The 22,630-nt window shown below is 40.9% G+C and overlaps 2 protein-coding genes across 39 annotated transcripts in view; one reads left to right on the top strand and one right to left on the bottom strand.

Moving 5' to 3' along the window:
• Positions 1-3,114, top strand: part of GRIP1 (glutamate receptor interacting protein 1) — a 278,059-nt gene extending 274,945 nt beyond the window's left edge. For 37 of the 38 annotated variants that reach the window (XR_014934087.1, XM_085514711.1, XM_085514690.1 and 34 more), the window contains one exon: positions 1,276-3,114. Coding sequence is in view for 37 of the 38 variants with exons in the window: in XM_085514711.1 (XP_085370837.1) it covers positions 1,276-1,512 (237 nt within the window). In the remaining variant the exon portion in view is untranslated. The remainder of the gene's footprint in view (positions 1-1,275) is intronic. The other variant, XM_015856409.3, reaches the window with a different exon arrangement.
• HELB (DNA helicase B) lies at positions 2,914-15,933 on the bottom strand. The gene is given in 14 exon segments (XM_032443434.2): positions 2,914-4,007; positions 4,641-4,852; positions 4,855-5,068; positions 5,286-5,420; positions 6,694-6,892; positions 7,488-7,547; positions 8,325-8,409; positions 9,165-9,295; positions 9,580-9,721; positions 10,271-10,442; positions 11,004-11,876; positions 12,744-12,967; positions 13,675-14,046; positions 15,127-15,933. Coding segments are annotated over 14 exon segments (3,150 nt in total). The 5' UTR covers positions 15,368-15,933; the 3' UTR covers positions 2,914-3,917.
• Positions 15,934-22,630: the final 6,697 nt, after the last annotated feature.

The raw sequence follows: 22,630 nt of genomic DNA, 5'->3' as shown, positions 1-22,630 counted from the left end.
TGAACCTTCCTGCCAGTATCGCTACATGTTGTTGCTGTGCGACAGATGGCAGCAGAGGGGCATTCTGACACAATGGTGTCTGACGTGGAAGAGCAGATGGAACAAAGGTGTGAAGTTGAATTCCTCCGTGTAGAAAAAATGGCACCCACTGACATTCATAAATACTTGCTGAATTTTTATAGAGAGCCAACAGTGGATGTGAGCGTAGATAGGCAGTGAGTGGTGTGTTTCAACAGTGGTGTCAGCAACATGAAAAGCAAGCCACACTCTGAATGGCCACGCACAACTGTCATTCCATGAAATGAAGGGCATCCTGTTGAGCTCATCTGCACAAATCAGTGGATTGTGACCAGAGAACTGCGTACAAAGCTGAGTATTGGCTTCAGTGCATTGGAAACTATGGTGACAATGTTGGAATATTGCAAACTTTGTGCCAGGTGGGTCCCATGAATGCTCACAGAGGAACAGCAAGAGCACTGAGTGCAAGTTTGTCAGGGTGTATTGAACCAATATAGAGCTGTTCATCACTGGCAAAAATGCAGAGCTAATGGTGGTCACTACACTGAAAAATAGCATTTTGTAGCTGAGAATCTGCTCGATCAAATAGTGTTACTGGGCTCTTTTTATCTGCTGTAGTTTCCATGGATATAAACAGGAGGCATTACTTTCAGAGCAAACGCTCTGTGTTGCTTATTGTATTTTCAGCAGGGAACAGTGCTGTTATTTTGTGTATCTACTGAGAAAGGATGTGGGGGAAATGGGAAAAAGGGAGGGAAAGATCTTAATACTCTGTGCCACACACCAAATAAATCCCTTGGAGCACTGGGTAGGAAAATGCAGCAGCTCATGGTGATTTGGGCTTATATGCAGTAGAACTAAGGGCAGATTTTCTCTGTGAAGTTGCATTTATAGAAGCAAATTATTTATTTCAGAACTTCAAGGGAAACATGCAGATGTTTACTGGAAAGTTAGAATTTCCTGAGGCATTAACAAACAGATCTGTAATTTTTACTCTTCTTGTTAGAGACTTTAAAATTGTTTCTGTGCTTAATCCAAGCTGCTGATTGCCAGAGCTGTAATAGCATAATACTCACTGAGCACCACATCTATGCAGTGCCAGCTTGGACTGGGAGATGCTGTGGTGAAGTAGTCCTGTACCGGGCTGTTGTATACCAGGAGTATTTCAATCAACCTTCATAGTCTTGTGGATGAATCTGTTTCTTTCTTCTCCTTTTCCTAAAACCCCTACCTAAAATTAATCTTCTGATCGCTCAGGTAAACCACGTTCGTACCAGGGACTTTGACTGCTGTCTGGTTGTGCCGCTGATCGCAGAATCTGGCAATAAGCTGGAACTGGTCATCAGCAGGAACCCACTGGCGTCTCAGAAAGGAAGCTCAGACCAACAGCCTTCAGCGAGCGGGGAGTGGAGCGACCAGAATAATGCCTTTCTTCAACAGACCGAGCATGGTAACATGAATACAGAGACACGGGATCCCACAAATACATTATAGCAGCAAATCATTTTAGTGGGACATTTGGTAATGAAAGACAATTATGGTGCTAAATCCCTTTAGGATTTCTCTGAGGATAAGCTCAGACACAACATAGCACTAAAAGCACAGGAGGTCAGTCTATCCGTCTCAAGGCTTATATTAATTCATGATCACTTTTTTAGAAGGTTAATTCTTCGTTAAGTCATTCCATTCTAAACAATCTACCATTAACAATGGTATGTAAGGGCCTTTTTTTTTGTTGTTGTTTTTTTTTCCTCAAAACACAAAGATATTTATACATGATATAAGAGAAATGGTCCTTTCCCTTCAGCAGCAGCAGCTGTGTGAGGGAAAAAGCAACGTGTTAACAACTCCTACCAGTGGTGTCCAGGTTACATGACTCTTAAAAGCATTTTAGCAGGAAGTCAGTGTCAGCTCGCTGAGGAAGAACACTGTGCTGCATCCCGTGCTCTCGTTACCTGCCCAGCGCTGCCATTTTGGGGACCTGCATTCCGCTGGCAAGCAGGGCACGCTCTGTAGACAAAGCACAGGTTAGATGTTTGAACAGAATGCTTGTAGGAAGCTGCAGCATGTGGTGAACACTGCTCCCCAACAACCGTGATAGATTTGATTAGATCAGATGTTATTATTCCCTATGCAATGAAGTATTTAACGACAGGTCTTGCAGCCTGCAGGGCTTTTGAAGCAGAGACTTTTTTTAGTGGGATTAAAAACCTCTGAAAGAGGATTACCGACGAGAGTAAAACTGAAACGCGTTCAGATTCTATGATTCTATGATTCAGACAAATTAGAAAGGTTTTAAAAGAGAATTGACTTTTAAAAACAATAGCAGTGGGAGATTGATACAAAAGTTCTTTAAGGATCCATAAACCTGTCAACTTCTACTGTTCTACGTGAGCTTTTTAAGCCAAACCATTTCTTGGGAGGGGGACCGGTGTCCCATTTAAAATGCTTTGTTCTCAGCTTTCTTTATGATAAACATCCCCTTACAACACGTTTTTAGAATTGAAAACTGTAAATATCTTTTACAAACATCACAGATTCTTTCCACTCCCCTCAAGCAATAAAATACTGCCGGTTGCTTTATACGCCCACCAGCAGCTGCTTTGGTTTATTCCAGTATTCAAGTTGTTATTGGTAATTATTGTTCTTGGTGAGTATAAAGATACTGGGTTTGTACATTTGTAGAGTCACCACATCCAAGCAATCACCCCACGGAGCTGTTTCTGGTCATTTAAAACTGTTATCTGTATCCCTATTGCTGTTTCCAATCCATGAACGAGCTCACCTGCCCTGCACACACAGCCGTCTCATTGATATCGCAGCACTGCCACAAAAGGTCAGAGGAACATTCAACGCTGAATCATGGGAAGACAACGACAACAAAAAGTCCATAAGTCACTTAAATACGTATTTTTATTTGTAACAAATAAGTATTAAACTGTAAAGTATTTTTGTACAAATTTAATACTTTAATAGCATGATATTTATCGTCTCTGTATGTTTTTTTGAAATTCAAACTGTTGCAAATATTTGTATGGGAAAAAAAAAAAAAGCTGTATAAATTGAAATAAACTGTGATTTAAGGGCGTTAAGAAAGGTGGTGTTGGGCTGCTTTGTTTATTCCTGACAGGGGAAAAAAACAGAAAGAGTAATAAGCAAACCATCCGAATTTAATGCAGTTTGTCTGAAGTTTGAGTAAATGTTCAGCTTATTTAATTGCATCAATTGCAATTGATGGGGCCATGCAGCACATTGAAAAAGAAGCAGTGCTGTTATTTGGGCTCTGACTTGGAATGTTACTTCTGTTTACAAGACCGTTAGCGGATGGAAAGCAGCAGCAGCAAGTCTTGCATTGCATTCAAGTACCCAAATGGGACGAAGTAGCTGTGTCACCGAATGCACCTTTTGTTTCTCATTTGAACAAGGTTAAAATTCATAAACCATCAAAGCTTAATGCCCACAGTTCTGCCACCTTGGAGAAATCTGAATTCCTATTTGCAAACTGCTATTTTTTGGCTGAAAAGCAAATGGCAGCTTTTGGCACAAGCACAGATTCTAATGAGTGCTGCAGCTTGAGGAGATACAGATAAAACCCAGAGCTGAGGCTGCTGTGCTCAAACAAAAGAATGGCCACCTGTTATTCAAGTGAACTTCTGGATCCTGAGAGTTTCTTCAGGAAACTAAAAAGCCTGTAATGATTTCTGATGACTTAACACCAAGGAATCTTCTCCTAAACACAGATCACTGAAAATATAAAAGGCTCGCTTTAAAATGCATCGTTCCTAAGGGAAAATGCAATCACGGGAAGGCTTTTGAAAGTCATCTGCATACCCAGCTTCTCCTTCCCAGAAACCATAAACAAAACTGATGTACCCCTGCAGAGGACAGTTAAACATATGTCAGCTTTTGAAAAGCTTCCTGGGAGTGACTTGCTCCAAAGTGAGGCTCCTGAGTCTGGCAGTCCCAAGTGGAGTGTCTTTTTCTAATGGCTGTCAAAGCAAGAAACAGATTATCAGAGTTTGAACCAGAACTAAAATACGGTAACCAAAACCAGCTTCAAAAAATGAAAGGTTTCACGCATGACAGCTCCCAGAAATGAGATACAGGAAGATTAAAAAAACCTAATAAATTATTAGGTTTTATTATATATATATATTATATATATATAATATATATATATATATATATATATATATATATATAAATATAAATATATTATATATATATATATTATATATATAATATAATTTAAAAACATGCTAAGCATGTATTTTATCCACTGAAATCATTGACAACTTGAAATGTACCTACTTCAGTGGTGGCACTGTACATAAATATCACAGCACGTCAGCTCCTAACAGTTGACTTCTGTGCAGGAAGAATAAAGCTACCCAACAGATCACTGCGGTCAGCAACACCATCTATAAACTGACTGCTATTAGATGAGAACTTCTTTTTCCCCATTAGCCCCGTATGACTCTGCCCATGTTGGAAATTATAAATAGCAAAACCATCATAACAGTATCCGCACTACTTGCAGCATTGAAAGAGAACACAAGAGTTTGTTTCAAGCTTTCCAGCATTTGAACTTCAAATATTTTAAAAAGTAAGGAGATACTTACCTTATCTGATTCCTCTGCATGACTCTGTTGTCTTTTATATGGACTTATCTGCTGCGAATGACCCACGTGCTCTTTATTGAGATCTGCTGACCCTTCTTGCTGAATCCTCTCAGTTCCAGGTTCAGGTGGGTCAGGAACATCTTGAGTTAAAGAAACAGGCTGAGTTCCAGGCTCTTGACCTGGCTGTCTCTTTGTCAGAGGAGATGATGTGTCGGACAGTTGTTTGCATTTGCAATTGCCTCTCTCAAAAACCTCTGTAAGCGAGTTTTTCTGGGAAAGTTATTGTTAGTGACTGCTCTCCTGAGATGCCTCTCTTCAGCAATAACGTAGACACGGCAGCGTCCTCTGGTCACAGCTGTGTACACATGCTGCCAGTGCTGACGGCCTGGATTGCCAACCACATAGACAACTGTTTTTTCCTCAGAACCCTGAAATACATTTAAGAATGCTTTAACAAATGGACACCTCCAGCAAGGAATATAAAAATAAAAAGGATAGCTTCCAACAATGGGGAACCTGGAGATACTTATCCTGCATTCAAAGAATTTCAGTTGCTTTGAGGCTTTCAAGTGAAAATAAAGTGCCTTGTCAAGAAAAAAAGCATGAGGAACTTTTACCACCTGGTAGCTTTGTTTTTTTTTTTACCTGAAATATGTGAATAGTTCTGGCCCATGCATGTTTTATATGACAGAGCTTCTTCAGAGCCTTATAGTTCACAGTGTATGTGGAGCCATATGTGCTGCTGATGGTCAACAGGCGCTGCTTATTAATTTCTACATCCTAAAGAAAAAACATAAGAACACTCAGTGGTAAGCTTGTATTAACAGTTTGATCACAGAATTGCAGAATCACAGAATGGCCTGGGTTGCAAAGAACCACAATGATCATCGATTTTCAACCCCCTGCTATGTGCAGGGTCGTCAACCACCAGACCAGGCTGCCCAGAGCCACATCCAGCCTGGCTTTAAATGCCTCCAGGGATGGGGCATCCACAGCCTCCTTGGGCAACCTGTTCCAGTGCATCACCACCCTCTGTGTGAAAAACTTCCTCCCAGTGTCTAACAAAAAATGCCCCATTTCAGTTTAAAACTATTCCCCCTTGTCCTATCAGTGTCCACCCTCGTAAACAGCTGGAGCCTTCTCTTCTCCAAGCTAAACAAGCCCAACTCTTTCAACCTTTCCTCACAGGAGAGGTGCTCCAGCCCTCTGATGACCTTGATCAACTTCTGTACCTCTGTGTGGTGTCTATAGTCTGTATTTCTCCAAAACTAAGGAAGCTGCAACATCAACCAAATGAAACAGTTTCAGAATACACTAAGCCCAAGAGTTCAATATCTCCATGGACCACATACAAGGAAAATGCTTACACTTTGCAGGGCCTACCCTGAGTCCTGTTTAGTGCAAAAACAATCCAATAAATGGTTTTAATACCCAGAAAACTAAGATTTTCCCAGGACAATTTGAAATGTTACCAGTAAGCCCACTTAACCATTTGCTACCGTAAATGGAGACAAGCTTGCTCTCTTCCACCAGTCCTTCACAGCCCGTGCTTCCCACGCACAAATACTGATGCTTTAAGTGGATCTTTTGGTAAGTCAACTCAACTCATTCAACTCAAGGAGAAAAATATAAGGGTTTCCTGTTGGTGTGTTTATTTGGCAGCTTAGTTTTCTTCTGGAGAGAACTCCAGCAACAACGTTAGCCTTATTCTTTACCTAAGACTGCTTCTACCTACATCAGAAAGACTGCATTTCATTTACAATGCATTCACAATGTGTATTTATAGAATTGAGGACAAAAAATGAACTTGCAGTGCTGAACAAGAGAAACCAACTGAAAAGCATTTTACAATGACAGAGGTACATTTGCAATTCCATTGCAAATCTGCCTCTTTCTTGTAAGAGGGTAGCATTTCACAACAGTTTATCAAAACAACCAGGTATCTATTAGAGACTAAACTTCTCAAGTGAAAATTGCACTGTTCTGGGGACTTAAAAAGGACTGGATTGGTTACCATTATTTATTTGCACACATTCATGCGGCAACAACTTACATGTGTTATGAAAAATATATCTCCATTGCACAGTCGTTTGCCCTCCTCAGTATTCCCTGTACTGAGGGTGCTTTCTCCATTTCTGCATTTATCAGGATCCCGTCCAATACCAGCATCTGGTAAGAGATCCTTGAGGTACGTATTTCTCGTGCAGGAAATCTTGTCATCAACTTGAAATAAAAGTCGTCTTTTGTGGTCTCTAGGCCAGAGAAAGAAACAGTGAGACATATTTACTACATATGCATTCACCAATGGTTAGTATTTCTACTTGTTCCCCTCACTGTACCTGAGCCAGAATAAAAATCTTATTTATATTCAAAACAGTGAAGACCACTCACATCCTATGGTTGGACTTGATGATCTTTGAGGTCCTTTCCAACCCAAGTAATTCTGATTCTATCATCTAAAATGCATTTCTCATACTTCTTCCCAACAAACACCAAAATGCTGCTCCCAAACACATTTCAAAATTGATTTAGAAATAACACAACAGGGAAAATAATAAACCTTTTGTTCAGAGTTCTTTTAATGTCCATTTTATCTACTTAGCAATAACTCAAAATCTTGGAATTCATTGACAATTTAAACGAAGGTCAAACAATTTATCTTCTCCCTTTTCAAAGTCCGCGATGAAAATTAAAAGACCCATCAAAGAAACAGAACAACCTCTACCGTAAATAAGCAGGTCTAGATGCAAACAAAAATGTTTAAAATGTTTCAGAACTTTCTTTTAGGTTGTGACACAAAAACAGAGTGAGATTCGGCAAGGTGAAAATTGCCAAGCGGTGGCTTACCTGGTTAAATGGTTCGAATAGTGCTGGCAGCAAAGTTCATTGATTAGATCGCAATCCTGCCTACCACGCAAAACAAGAACAAGGAAAAATTATCATGTACTTAAAGGATAGGAAACATGAAACCATTACATGCAATGCCACATGAACGTTATAGTTAAAAAGCAATGGAGAAAGTCCATCTCAGCTGTGACGATCTTCCACCTTCAACTGAAAACAATCATTGATTCAGAACTTGAAGATAAAGTAGTAATGGTAGAATATTTGCTCATGTTATATATTTGTTTTCTCAAGACCTGGAATTTTAATTTTTAAATGCAGATTAAGTACTTAAGAATATGTTACAGAAGAATCATTATTAATAGTCTCCCACATGCATGCAGACTGGAGAGATAAAACTAATTTCAGAGTTATTGATGTTCACAACAGGTGAACTGGCTAAAATGCTCCCATCAGTTTATTTGCACACAGGCAACCCGCAAGTAGTGTTTTTAATTGCTGAGAAAACGCACTTCATGAGTAAAAACAAAAGAACACTGCCTTGTTGCCAGCATCCCAGCCAGGATCTCATAGGATACATTGCATAACGTCACCGCTTATGTCCATCCTTGTGACAAACATAAAAGCAAAAAGTGTGGAGGAAAAAAATGTGAAGCTTATAGGAAAAACCCTCCATGAAGAGAATGGGGGCAACCAAAAGTTTAAGAAAAGACACCCGGTCTGCTTTTCTAACAGTTTCTATGACATTACCACCAGTCTTTCCAGCTCTACACACTCAGTTATCTTTAGATTGTGGCTGTTAGCAAGGATTTTTCAGTGTTTGCCTATGTGTTCTCTTACCTTCTGAAAGCAATGAACTGTGACTGTGTGGCATCCTGCAGTCCTGGTCCTTCTTTAAGTAAAGCCTTTATGGCAGCTTGCAAATCTGATGTAGAAGGCATAAAAGATGAAGAACAAACAATTTAAGAAAGAAAAACATAATACAGTATGAAATTGCCTCTGCTCATTTCTTGTTTCAGCACCATTTCTACTTGTTTGAATGCACGATGTTTAAATTGTGTTTACACATACACAAACATATGTTCTCTTTAAAAAGCATCACGCAGTTATCCCACTAGGAAAATGGGAGACAGGAGTAACACCAGAGATAAACTCTTACATCTCCAGTAAGTGGCTGCATAGATGGTATTTCACTCAAAATACGGTTTTTATACAGTGCATAAGAGAGGTGTGGATGGAACATCTTACAACCAGAGCACTACAGATTTCAGTTTCACAGCAGAAATTTATGCTTAGTACTCTGTTAGCTGCGTAAGTGACCAGAGCAAGAAGAGGTGATAAGATTCTCACTATTTATTCTTTTTTCCAAATTGCAAACTGAACATTTTTTACATGTATGAATTGGAGGGCCCTCAACCTACTAATCCAGTAAGGGTCAATGGTGGAAGCTGTATCACATCCAATTTGAAACTCAACTGGTGAGCTGGAACTCCACAGCACAGCCTTTGCACCTGTGAGTTTTGCCATGTGCACTTACAGAAGGCAAAATTCCAGGTATGAAACTAGCATTTATACCATACACAAAACTAAACAAGACTAAAATCTCCCAAAAACTTTAATTCCAGCCTAACAGTCTATGTTTTACCGAAGGGAAAGACAAGATCACGAATGCACACGTACTATCAGAAGCCCCATCAGAAGGCAGAGCAATAAAAATGAATTTCTTCTCAGGGCTTGGCATTGACAGCTCTTTATTCCAACCAGAAAATTTCAGCACCTCATCAAATTCAGGAAGCTTCCGGAGAGAGATTCTGGACCACAGCAAGGAGGGAAAACAGAAAAGAAATATTACTTCTGGTTAAAGTATTCCACTGGCCTGAAGTTCATCAATTATAAACTTTTGCTTATATGCCATACAATGCACAATGACATGCAATAAATCCTAAGACATGCAGCACATAAAGGATATACATACTAATTTTGAATAAGAAACTGTAACAGAAGCAGTGCTACAGATTCCTGAGGCACCTGAGTGCGGGGTAAAGGATCAAGTCTACTATGAGAAAGTTTCTTACACCCATAAGGAAATCCTTACCTTGTTGCATTATCCACAATGAGCTGTGATTCAGCTCTGTGATTTGTTCGCAGTTCCACAGAAAGTCCTCTTGATTTTAGACTACTAAAGATATCAGCCAACATGTTGCCAGGGTCTATGCTTGGTAGCTGTCTAGTATCACCTGAACAGAATGTGAATTAGAATTTGTGAGGAGAAACAACAGAACATCTACAAAAAATAACAAACAGCCAACAGGAAAAAACCCCACCAAAAAAAAATCAGTGTAAGAAAGAAGAAAATTGTCATCTTATACTTGGTTTCCTTCTGAACCAAAACAAATCAGTGCTAGCATTAAGGACCCTATGGAATCTGTGTCCTGATATTTGATTCCTACTATCTTCTTTGAATTCTTTACATTCTTTACAATTCTTGCACCCCGTTGCAAGGTGTGATAAGCCACCACATGGAAATCACAGTACTTTCAGAATCAGACAAGACACTGCTAAATAGATAAGAGAGACACTGATCCTTTCATACTGGCAGTTGAGTCAGAAAACTGCTGGAGTCTGACTGTTCTAACTTGGCTTCATGCATGAGCAGAAATAGCCAAGGAGAGAACAGTGTAACCCCCTGGGCTTTTAAAGAGTCAGCGAGATTAGTTGTAGCTCTGATATTTGTACTATATTTTGTACATTATTGTCTATTCCTAATTGATTCGTTTTCCACTTACCTAGAATAATAAGTTTGGCAAGCTGAGCATGCTCACATAACAGTTTTAAAACTAAGCTAAGAATGTGTACAGACACCAAGCTTCCTTCATCCACAATCAGAACTGTCACAGTAGAAAACTTCCATGGCACTTCTTTTGCAGTCTGCCTCCATGATTTAAAACTATAGACGATCTAGAAACAAATTGAAATAAATCATGCTCTGGCACTAATCAGCTGAGAACTGTCTTATAAAGATAGCCGTAGTGTGATCTACAATACAAGACATTCTAATCTTGTATTGAGAGCTGTTATCTTCAGTTCTGAAATCAAGTTTTTGGTACCTTTTGTGACTTTGGACAACTGAGACTTAAATTTATTAATAAACAGTTGGTTTCCTATAAAATAAAAATCAAGTTCTACAGTACATATCTGTGGGTAGGAAAAAGGTGTAAATAAAATTCATCTCACCATCCAACCCCAGGCTACTCATCTCCTCACATATGTGAAGGTATTAGTAGGAATGCAATTGGGAAACAGCTTTGCCAGCTAAGGAGGTCCCTGTTCTTATATTTGAAATCGACTATCAAACTGTATGAAAAAACAAGGAGCTGACCAGCTGTTTGTAAGAATTATCACTAATAGCTAAAAACTCTTCAGGAAACTCTTCAGTAAAAAGCTTTCTTCCAAAACAAGAACCAACAGTGTCAAAGGGTCTTTTGAGACACCGCTAAAATAAGAGGAAAAGCTCCTCACCTGATGCAGAGTGTATGCAGGAAGCTTGGTTTTCTCACTCAGAAGACTCGCTGCCTTCCCTGTGGGTGCAGTAAATAGAACATTCAATGGATTTTTTGTGCAAGCGTTCTCTGACTCCCAATGATGATCAAAAGTATCCCATTCCTCAGACACATCCAGGTCTTCTTCAAAGTCCTTGGAAGCAGCTTCCACTTCTTTTTCTATCTGCTTTAAGTGCCGAAAAAGGCAGCTAACGATTGTACTCTTCCCACAGCCTCCTTTCCCACTTATGATCGTGACAGGATTAGAACAAATCTTTTCAAGAGCAATCACCTGATCTGGGTCTACCTCTGCTTTACTTTGGGTACCAGACGTAGACGCCACTTCCCTTTCAGGAAGCTGATTTTCACAGTGATGATTGTCTGGGTTATCTTCCTTCAGATGTTCCACTTCATCAGCCTGGATACCATTAGTTTTACTGTCTACAACTTCTCTTGACATCTCAGAAGCGTTAAGTATCTTTCTCACATCAACATCTAGTTGCCACGGGCATTTTGACAGGAGATCACCTATGTACATGGCAATATCTTTTTCAGATTTGTATAGATGAGGCAGAAACACCAGTGTCTTCTCCCTAATCACTATATTCTCATCTTTCAGAAATTCCAGAGATTGCCAAGCATCCTCAATGGACATATCTTCAGATACAAAACGAGTTAATTCATCCTGATCCTCGTAAGTGTGTCCCATTTCTCTGCAGTGTTTCTTGAGTTTATTATACAGAATCAAAGCATTCTTCTGCAAGTCAGGGATCTTCCGAAGGAGGTGTTCACACTGACGGAAGGCGTCCCACGTTGCCTCACAGTAAGAAAGTTTCAGTTCCCTGTAGGTAATCTTCACCCCAGAAAGAATCAAAGCAAACATTTATTCCAGATATACTGTATTCACACTTGCTGATTAACATTCCTCTGAGTATATGAAATTTGCAAAGTATTCAAAGTAGGCACCAGTAAAACCTTTTTGGTGGAAAGGATGCAGCACATTGAAATAAACTGGATAGGCAGCTGAGTCTCTGAAACTGGAGGTTTCTAGAGACAAATCAGAACAAATGTCAGTAAAAGCACTGGGGGGCTGAAGCAGAGATTAACGAGTCACATTTCTTAACTATTCAGCTTTAGTTCACAACTAAAGTAGAGGTGCACAAAGTGAGGTGCAGCAGCAAAGTCGCACAGCAAGTGTAGTTGGTGTCAGTAAAGGAAACCAAGATGGTGAGAGGTGACTACAAGTCCCATAATATTAAAAAGAAGAATACCACTAGACCAGATAACCTCTTATGGCGTAACTTATCTACCTTGCTATGAAAGCATGGTCTTGTTCTATGCATTAAGAACAGAAAAACTCCACTTGCTGGCATAAACCTGGAAAGCAGATTTGTGAATTTTAAACAGTTCTTATTTTAAAAGTTCTTGCTTTCTGCCTGGTTACCTCTAGTCTTTAATCTTCTATTTTGTATTGGAACGACTAAGCAAAACACTGCAACACGACCAATTTTAAAATCTTTTCAGATTGATTAACTACAGAACAACAGGGGAAAAAAATTGCTCAAACTGAGTGCAGTAAATCATGCAGTTCAAAATGAACTAAGCTTACCTCCCAGAAATGCCCAGCTAATAAACTGAACGTCATCAAGAGGTTATTGTATTCTAAGGAAGATGAAATGTAACAAACACCTCGTTTTTTACTCTTCTTAACATTACTCACCCTGCTGAATCCGAGTTTCCATGGCTCATTTTTTAATATCTCATCCAACTTTGTTAGTATCTCATCTTCAGAATGTACCATCTCACCATCCGTATCATCATTTTCAGCCTTTCTTTTCCAGCACGCCGTATCCAAAAGAGCGCAGAAATGGCGTGGCAGAAGAGTAGGCAAGAATTCCAGTATCATCGGGTGAGTCAGGGCTACCAACACTGCCTTCCCTGCAACTGTAGACACCATAAACCATAAATCTGAAGCAATATGCAAAAATCTTTGCAAAAATTATTTAAACCGACTCTGGCTTTTATCCTTCTGCCTCCCGTACACCCAAAGCATCCCTGATTTCTTGCAGTTTCTCACTCTTTGAAGAAAGTCAGTTGAGAACTCATTGGGCAATTGTCATATACGTGTACAGAAGAATGTTTAAAATCCAGCACAAGAAAGCAGGCTTCTAAATCTGTAACATCAGATCAGCACAGAAACTTAGGAAAGCCAGTGGGGAACAGTTTTCTCAGTGACCCCAAACTTAAGCTACCAGTTCACAGCTTGAAGAATGAACCACAGTGGTAGCAATATGACCTATGGGGTGGGGCAGTAGCTGTTTCTGTTGGCCAAATATAGAGAAAAAATAATGCCTGTTAGTTGTTTGAGTATTTTATGTGCACAGCCAGAACACTTAAGTTGAATCACAACATCAGTGGAGACAGAACGGATGCCTGTTTGAGATGCATGCTACTGATTCAGTCACTAACACTCATACACTCACAACAACATCTTGCCCACCAGGATCCTCAGTAGGCCTGAAATATCTCCATGTGGAAACAGTCCAGTGTTTCCTCACTTTGCTCCCCAGCCACATCAGCCTTCTGATGGGAGGAGTTCCAATTCACCCATTAGCTTATAAAACTCTCAAAATATCACATGATATACCCACCTGATTTCCAAACATGGTATAAGATATCAAAATCCTTAGTGTCTCCTTGTTTCTTCCCTGCCGGTAAGTGTGAAACTTGGAATTGTTTTAGTTTTTCTTCAAGATTTCCAAAACTTAGTGTAGACTTTGCAGGAAGCCAAGCAAAAAACAGCTGCTTAAAATGCTCTGGAACTCTGCATTCCTTAAGAAAGAGCGAGAAGACTTCTCGGTTGTTGTCTTCTATATTGGTCCGAAGAAAATAGGATGGATATCCTTGAACAAAGTACTTGGACCCCCCTTTTTTAACTTTAACATTAACTGTCCACCAGGGGCCAACTAATGGAAAGCGTCCAACTACTTCATACTCCTTTTTGGAGCTCTCTTGTATAACAACTGAAACATTAAGAAGAGAAATAAATCCCATTACTGCTAGTTGTAAAAAATAAAATATGCTAACATATAGTTTAACATCTACTTTGTACCACATAAGTCAAGATAGTGTGAAATTCTGGACAAGCTTGTCATAAAGCACTGTACAGCAATAGGACTAAAGGGAATGGCCTCAAGTTGTGCCAAGGGAGATTCATGTTGGATATTAGCACACACTTCTTATCTGAAAGAGTAGTTAGGTGCTGGAATGGGCTGCTCAGGGAGGTGGTGAAATCAATGGCCCTGGAGGTGTTCAAGAAACCTTTAGACGTTTTACTGAGGGACACAGTTTAGTGTGAAATATTGGTGGTAGGTGGACAGTTGGATGGGGTGATCTTGGAGGTCTTTTTCAACCTCGGTAATTCTATGACTCTTTGATTCTACATATGACGGTGCCTGCATGTTCTTTGCATGCATTTGTCTGCCAAATACTTCCTGCATGTGAACCAACCAACTTGGTGTGCTCCTCCTTCCACCCTCACTCCCTCGGTCTTGGTGTGGTGATCCAGCACTGTCACCAGCACCGACATTCAGCATGAGCCCTTCTTCACTCAACTGCAGCAACAGATCTCAATTCTACGACAGCTTTTACACTTATAATCCCTCGTGTTATTCAGAAGAATTTGGCAACATTTCATGCAGTTTAGGGATAAAAAATATCTAACAGGAAGGAGTGGCTCAGGGGGCTGTGGGCATGCCATGGAGTGCAGGTGTTCCTGCTCACTGCAGGGTGGTTGGTGGCCTTTTAGGGTCCTTTCTGACTCAAAACGATTCCACCATCATCACTCTTCCATGGTAATTAATTAATTGGCTGTTAAGTGCAGCACAGGCCCACACGAGAAGGTCCCCTTCTACTCGCGCGAGATCCACCGCATGCTTTGCATTGCTTTCGCTTTCCTTAGTACGAAAACAGAAAACTGAGGGATTCTACATTAACTATAACGACAAATCCCGGCCCAACGCAGCCGCCATGCCACAGCAAGGCCCGGCCCAGGGCAGCGCAGCGGACCGGACCGGCAGCCCCGCGCTCCCGCCTCCCCTCACCGGCTCGTCGCGGGGGCAGGGCGGCCGCCATCTCCCTCCCGTTAGCGTCCAGCAGCGCAGCCTCCTCCAAGTGAGGCTCCTCCTCGACCTCTTCGTCCTCTTCGTCCTCCGAGCCCTCGGCCGCCCGCTGCGGCGGCAGCAGCACCCCCCACAGCTCCGCCGCTGCCCCGCGGCCCGTGACGGCCATGTCGAGCCGGGGAGAGGAACGGGGCGGGGAAGGCGGGCGGTGCGGAGTGTGCATGCCCCCAGTCGTCTCACTTCTTTCAGTGAAAGACCTGCTCACGTCTTTCAGTGAATGGGCATTTTCATCAAAGAGTTAAATTGAGTTTGCTTAATACAGTGGTTTGGAACGAGCACAGCCAGCCAACAAGCTCCTCGCTTTCTTCCTTCATACAAAACAGAGGGGCCTTAAGCTCCATCACACGCCATCCCTCTGTGGTTCTCCGCCTCTTCCCCATTTGTGGAAAGGCTGCCTATGTTACTTTGCCAAGTGATATATAAGAAAAGAATGAGATCTTTAAACACCACTTAAGATTTAGAAAACCAGCAGCAAGTTGTGCAGAAGTTGTCTTGAAATAGTCCTTTCCAGTTCCTGTCCAGGTCAACTTCAAACAGTAGCATTCTTCTTCCAACCTGAATTCGCAGGTAATGAAATAACTCTATTATGTGGCAAGCTGAGAACGAGTGACCTATGGAAGGGGGTCAGAAGAAGGGACAGTGACATTCAAGTTCATTTGGACAGTTCTAAGCATGAGCTAAGGGAAGTTCTTAGCAGTGTTATGCAGTGAGACATTGGTGCTGGTGGTTTAAAATGCTTCTTTCCTGTGAAAAAACAACATTAAGGTCTGTGTTTGTGAAAGTGAAACTGCGTGTCTGAGTGCCCTGACTAATGGAAATACCATTACCCAGCCTCTGATATGTCAGCCTTGATCTTTGAAACTGTAACTAGTTGCTGCTTAGGTGAAATAAAATCAATTTTGTAAAGCACTGAGAATTAGAGGATCCTTTGGAAGAACTGGGACAAAATGATTTTGTTCATCTACGTGGTGAAACCAAGCTTAAGGTTCACATCTGCTTGATTCTTGTTCCTCCCCTTACTCAATACTGCTACCCATGCAGTAAGAAACAGAAACTAAATTAAATCCTTTATTTTATGAACTCAATGGTACAAGAAGGATTTCACTCCAGAAAGTCATATTATAAGACTGAAAAATATAAAAATAGATGAGCAGTTGTATAGATGTAGACATTTACAACATGTATGTGCGTTTGGCAATAAAAAACAGGTGAATGTTAGACCAGGAAATTCAGTCAAAAATTACTCTGTCGTGAAGGCTTTAAATCATAGTTTGAAAAATACTTTGAAATCTTAGATCAGCTTTGAGTCTGGCTTTCCCTCCATCATGTCTCACTTTAAATTCTACTCCAAAAGCCAAGAATGTATAGTAAAGGGAAAGCATGCTTTGACAGCCCTATGATTTTACCTCCTAATGCACTGTAATATCACTGCCATGATAATTCATGACTCTCAGAGCATAATCTGACATGACACTAAAGAGGTTATTACTCTTCCGTCCATGGGGAAAGATCTATTTATATATTTGAACTCAATATTGCTGCATTCAGCAGGAAAAAATCCAAAGCCCCCAAAAGGAAACAGCCACAATGAACAAGGAGAGACCATTGTGCTGCCCCTTCCTACTTCATGTCTTGATACACAGTAGCAAGTTCTCCCTTAATCAAAAGAATGCACTTATAAATCCTCATCCTTTGAACAGATACATGAAAATCCACTCTGAAAATGATTTTCAGAACATTCTGGTAGGTGTCATTTAAATAATTTACATAGAATCATATAATGGCTTAGGTTGGAGTGTAGTCCAAGCCCCCTTGCCATAGGCAGGGTTGCCAGTCACTGGATCAGGCTGCCCAGGGCCCCATCCAACCAGGCTTTAAATGCTTGCAAATACGGGGCATCTGTTAACCTCTCTGTGCAACCTATTCCAGTGTGTCACCACCCTCTGAATGAAAAATGTATTCCTGACATCTAACCTAAATCTCTCCTCTTATAGTTTGGAGCCGTACCCCATGTCCTGTCACTATCAGACTGTGTAAGAAGTCAGTCCTCCTCCTGCTTGAAGTTCCCAGGGAACCCCAGCTCACATCTGCATGCTGATTCCAAAAGCCATAGGCTTTCCTTAGTCTTTGTATTTTGTTTGCCAACCCAACCTGGAAACCCTCTAAGCACACTAAGACATGATTAGGCACCTAACTACAGGTAACTGAGTTGAGCCCTGACACTTGATATAGCGTGAGCTAAATCACTCACTGGAAGCCACTGACTGTGTTGACTAATAGTCTGAGGAGGTTTTTCTGCCTCTCTGACTTAGGTTTCTAAGGTTCTATTTAGCTGATGGAATGTGTACTGAATGTTTTTGCTAATGCCAGTGTCTGGAATCAAGTGAGAAGACTTGCTAAGTGTTTACCATCCAGGAACATCTGCAAGACTTCACATGAAAGAATGACGTACATGGAAGTAGGAGGGAGGAGGAGCACAGAGAGGTTTGAACTTTCATTTCTCTTGGGATGGAAGGGTTTCATTTTATCCCCATGATTTTTTCAGAATGCCATAGAGAAAATATCCCTACAGCAATATTTTTTGGGGAAGGGCAATTACAGACAGTGGAGCAGCTGCCTTTTGAGATGCTGATTCAAGTGTTCAACCAACACTGAGTCATCCATACTTTTAGTAATGAGCTCCCTGGAAGACAACATGAATCCCAGAAGTTGTCAGCTACTATTTTCATGATCTAACTGTAGGGTGGTGATTTTGGGACATGGGGCTCCCTTAAACAGATGCCAACATGCAGGAGCTTCTGGAGGATGGTAGCAAGTGGGAAGTGGCTGTAAGCTTTCTGCAGATAAATTGAAGCTGCTAATTAACAGAGTTTCTCATGTGAATTCTCTTCACATCTGGCATTTTGCTTGAATATACTACATTCATTCAACAGACTCCATGCCACGCTTACAGTACCACGCCATGCTTTGTATCTCTCATGAGAGAGTTCTGAAACTGTTCTACAGTTCTCCAGGAACAGATAAAACCTCCTTTAACAGCGGTTTGTTGTGGATGATACTTTGCAGCGCTGTTTCTCAAACAGCTGCATCTTGGTAGCCTATTTCAAAAAATCCACTTTATCCCAGTGTGTTCCATTAATGAGAAAGCTGAAGAAAAACAGAAGGAAAAGGAAAAAGCAAAAAAAAACCCCAAAAACATTACTGAGAATGAAAGAACAGCTTTCCTATGGAATTCCTGAAATCCCCCAGTGCAGCTTGTAATGAAAGTCGGCCGTAATAATAACCATGGGATAATAATTTGTTTAGCTTTTTTTCTTGGGGGTCCTGTCACGATGATTGGTTTGGAGGAGAAATGGTTTGTGAATTGCAGAAACCTGGGTTGGTTTGTTTTGTTTGCTTGTTTGTTTTTGCAACAGAACCCAAGACTGATCACTCACTTTCATAACATACAGAGCTACAGTGTTTTTATTTGTCTGATAACAGTGAAAAATGAATGGAGGGCATGTTTCCTTTGGGATTTCACTAAAGACTTTGGATATTCAGCACTTAGAGGTGTTTTCTATTTTCCTAAACAGAAGAGACACCCTCCTGCCAGCACTGTGACTGCGTGACTGGTGGGATGTCCTACTGGATTCTGTTTATATTTGTATGTGCAAGTTAACCAGTGTGAGAGCAGCAGCTGAAGCAGAGCTGTGCCATCACTAACACCACTCAGCTGTGTGCATTCTGGCTTGTTTAGCTCTGTACAAACAAGCACCATTCCAGAAGATGCCCAGGTCCTGCGTGTGTTCCCCTCCCTTCTCACAGTTTATCTTCAGGACCAGATGTTATCTTTTCTAGTTTAGAGGTAACAACTAAAGCTTCCCAAGATAAGCCATTTACCTACACACAGTTCCGCTTTCCAGCTGTATGCCACCAAAGGCCTCTGCTCACATCAACTAAGTAAAAGCCTTGTTTGATACTGAGATCTGGAAAATATTTGTGGCCACTTTCCTGCTGCTTAATTTTTAACTGGAACTTTTCTTGGAGGAGGACTAAATAAAAATGAGTGAGGACTTTCATGGTCTGAGGTCTGAGCCAGTTTCCACAGGGTCCTTCGAGAGCTTTTCCAATTTATTTTCCTTCAGCTGGGCTCCTGAGTTTAGCTATTAATCTTCCTTCATAAGTAAATCACTGTTGTGCACTAACCCTTTTATGTTACTTCTCCTCCAACTTTTTTGTACTTTCCTGGTAAAGAATTTCATGCAGCATTCTTCAGGTAGTCTTACAGGAACAATGGAAACACTGGGATTACAGCTAAATATTACTTAAGTGCAAGTGTTCATCTCTAACTAATGAATGCAAAGGTTATCTTCTCACTAATTTTCCTTCTTCTAATTTCTTCCAACAGTCATTCCTAATAGGTATTCCTATTGGAAAAGTATGGGTACCAAGGTGGATTTGCAAAGAAGGAATGGGGCAGGAGTGGAGGAGAAACACTAGGAATCCAGCATTACAGCATACAAGTTCACAGTTTTCTCACTCATCTTGTAACTACTAAATTTTGGGGTAAAAAATGACAGACTACAACCCTTATGTTGTTGTGTAAGGCGTTCTGATATGAAGGTTTTGTGAATGACAGAAAAGATGAGAAAAGTGACAAAGATCTTGTTGATAGATGCTGTCAAGCAGCAATGAAAATAGTGGTCAGGAGGATTAAAAATCCACTGGGATAGAATGAAAATAAGCACTTTTCCCCATGAGAAGCTTTCAGCATTAAAAAAAAAAAAAACCCAAACAAATAAAACCACCCAGCCAACAAAAATGACTGAACACCTGGAGAATGGAAGTAGTTCTGGCAAGAGGGATAAAGCTGCTCTGAACTTCATAAAATATTCAGATGCTCCTATAACACTTTGCTGGGTCATGCTTCCAATATGCATCAGAAGATACTCCTGGAAAATGAGCGCGTGACAGACAGACTTCTCAACCCCCTTTTTATTTTAGAATAAGAGAGAAAAATAATAAAGCTCCCACTGGGGTCCTCACATAGAGTGAAAATTAAGTTTTCCAGACCAAAATGCCAGAGACATTATGAACTGGCAGAAATTCACTAAGTGTTTTGGGATTGACATGGAGCTGCAGCTAATATCCTTTTCCTTTGGAAATGTGTTTGGTCTTTAGTGATTACTGCAGGCCAGGACTCTGTCATCTGTGAGAAGTGACATTATAAGATGGTTTTTCAAAACTTAAAATATATTCCATTCTTGAGTGAATGTGACAGTTTCTTTCTGACCCTGAAACTAGAACCTGTTTTCTCTACTGACACAGCTGCATCCCTTTTATAGACACATAGTAGTGTGAACAGATAGTGTGATGGAGTCTTTGTTTTTTGGTAGGGCTGTTTCCCAGTTTTTGTTTGCCATAGTTCTGCAATGAAATTTCTATTTATCCTGAAGCATAAAATGTAACCTGACATATAGTAAATAGACTATGATAAAACAAAAGGCTGAGTCTGCTGTGAAGCATCTTAGCAAAGATTTCTCTCATAAATGATGGAAGTTTTGCACTGGTGGCTGCATCGTGCAGGAATCTCCTTCCAGCAGCTCCAGTGATGCTGTGCTCCAGGGTAGCCCTGACTGCACACAGAGTTGGAGGATGGAGGCCAACATAGGCAAACCGGGGGCTTACTTGAACTGTAAGCACAAGGATATTTGGAGATAGAGTATGAAGAAGAATAGGGGAAGATTCAAACAGTCAAAAGAAAAAGGAAGGAAAGAAGTATACAATACACTGATACACTGCTAGTGTCACAGTCTACATCTTGGTGAGCCACACATTCACCCAGTTTCTGTGACTCTAAATTTGGATGAGGATGGAGCAGAGAATTCAGGCTGTAGCCAGATAGGCCAGGTGTTACCACTGCCCATTTGTTTCTCCTGCTCTGCCAGTACCCACCCAGGTGAATCAAGAACATTCTTCTACTCCTGTGCAAAGAAAAACAGATCTGTTCAGCAAGCTTCATCAACAGTTCAAGCTAAACTGTCTGGTTTTGTAATGACATAGATGAAAGGCAGTCACACTAATCATGATGAGGAGAGCAGACATAACAGTTTGGAGGTGATACCTTCCTAAATGCTATCAGCTTAAGAGACTGCCTGATTTGGGGCTATGCTCAGAACATTTTGCCTGTCTTCTGGGTAGTCGTAAGAGGTAGGGGAGAAACTCAGATTCATTTGAAACAAATCTGAAAACACCAGTTTAAATATATTTCTTGAATATGCCATATTTCTAACTTCTGTTATGCAAGCATTATTTTCTCTCATTCTGACATCAGAGATCTGAACTATCTGCAGAAGATGAAATACCATCTCAAGGTAAATCACACAGCTTCTTATTAATACTGCTCTGTCACTGCATCGAAATCAGTGCTAAGCAATCTAGGAAGAGGAGGAAATCATGAGTCATTATTAAATTTATGAGAAGCTGGTTCATAAATCCTGTATAATCACTTTTTCTGAGCTGACCTGGGAAAATCCTTTAAAGCTGCTTCATTCTATTTGGCATCTACAGTAGCTCAGTGTGATAGAAAAGATTTACCTTTCCCCAGATAACTTCCCAGAGCCCTTGGTTTTCAGCTGACAGTGAGGAAAGAGCTCACAGATGTGTGCTTCAAATTAGATTACAAAAATGTGAAGGCACCTGAATTTAAGCAGAGATCAGGCCCATAAAACCAAAATTACAACTGAAAACTCTCCTGTAATTCCCTTATTCTGTAAGTATTGAAACTCCCTGGGTAGCTAACTTATTTACTGCAAAGCTTCCAGGTCTCTGCTCACAGCCCTGATCTGAATAGCCCAAAGCCCAGTGAGGATCCAGAGATAGGGGTTACCTAAATCCTGCATGAAATTTGCTTACCAAATGCCAGTACAATTAAAGACTAGCAAGCAGAAAAGTAAAGGAGCAAGACCTGGTGCTGCAGGCTGGCTGGTCCGGGGAAGTGAGGTCTTGGGGTTTACACAGACACCTCCTCCAAGGGCCATTTAACACCTGATCAGCTCATTAAGTCTCTCTCCTGGGCTCCAAGCTGATATATGTGGATGTCATGGCCTTTGAGTGGCCATGTTGGATGGTTCTCGCTGGCTGCCTCCTCAGGATGGTTTTGCTGACTGTCCCTTATGTTTGTTTCTCAATTGGAGTAGGGAGTAAGTCTTAGCGGCGCTGGGACAGCTTCTGCAGTAACTCAAAGGAAGCAGGCTTTAGAGCTCTGCCCCAGTGCCAGCTGGAGGCGCAGCACTAACTCCTCTCAACCTCCTCCAGTTGATGAGCAGACCTACCAGAGCTGGTATGCTCCTGGGATGTGTTGACTGCCTACTTTTCTTTGGTGACTACTGGCACACAATCAAAAAGCCTAATGAAGATTAAATGTTCATATAAAATAGAGAAT

Source organism: Coturnix japonica, chromosome 1 (genome assembly GCF_054131305.1).
Source record: "Coturnix japonica strain WE chromosome 1, WE-NBRP24, whole genome shotgun sequence".
NCBI lineage: Eukaryota > Metazoa > Chordata > Aves > Galliformes > Phasianidae > Coturnix > Coturnix japonica.
Note: the sequence above shows the minus strand (reverse complement) of the source record. Positions and strands in the feature narration are given on the sequence as shown.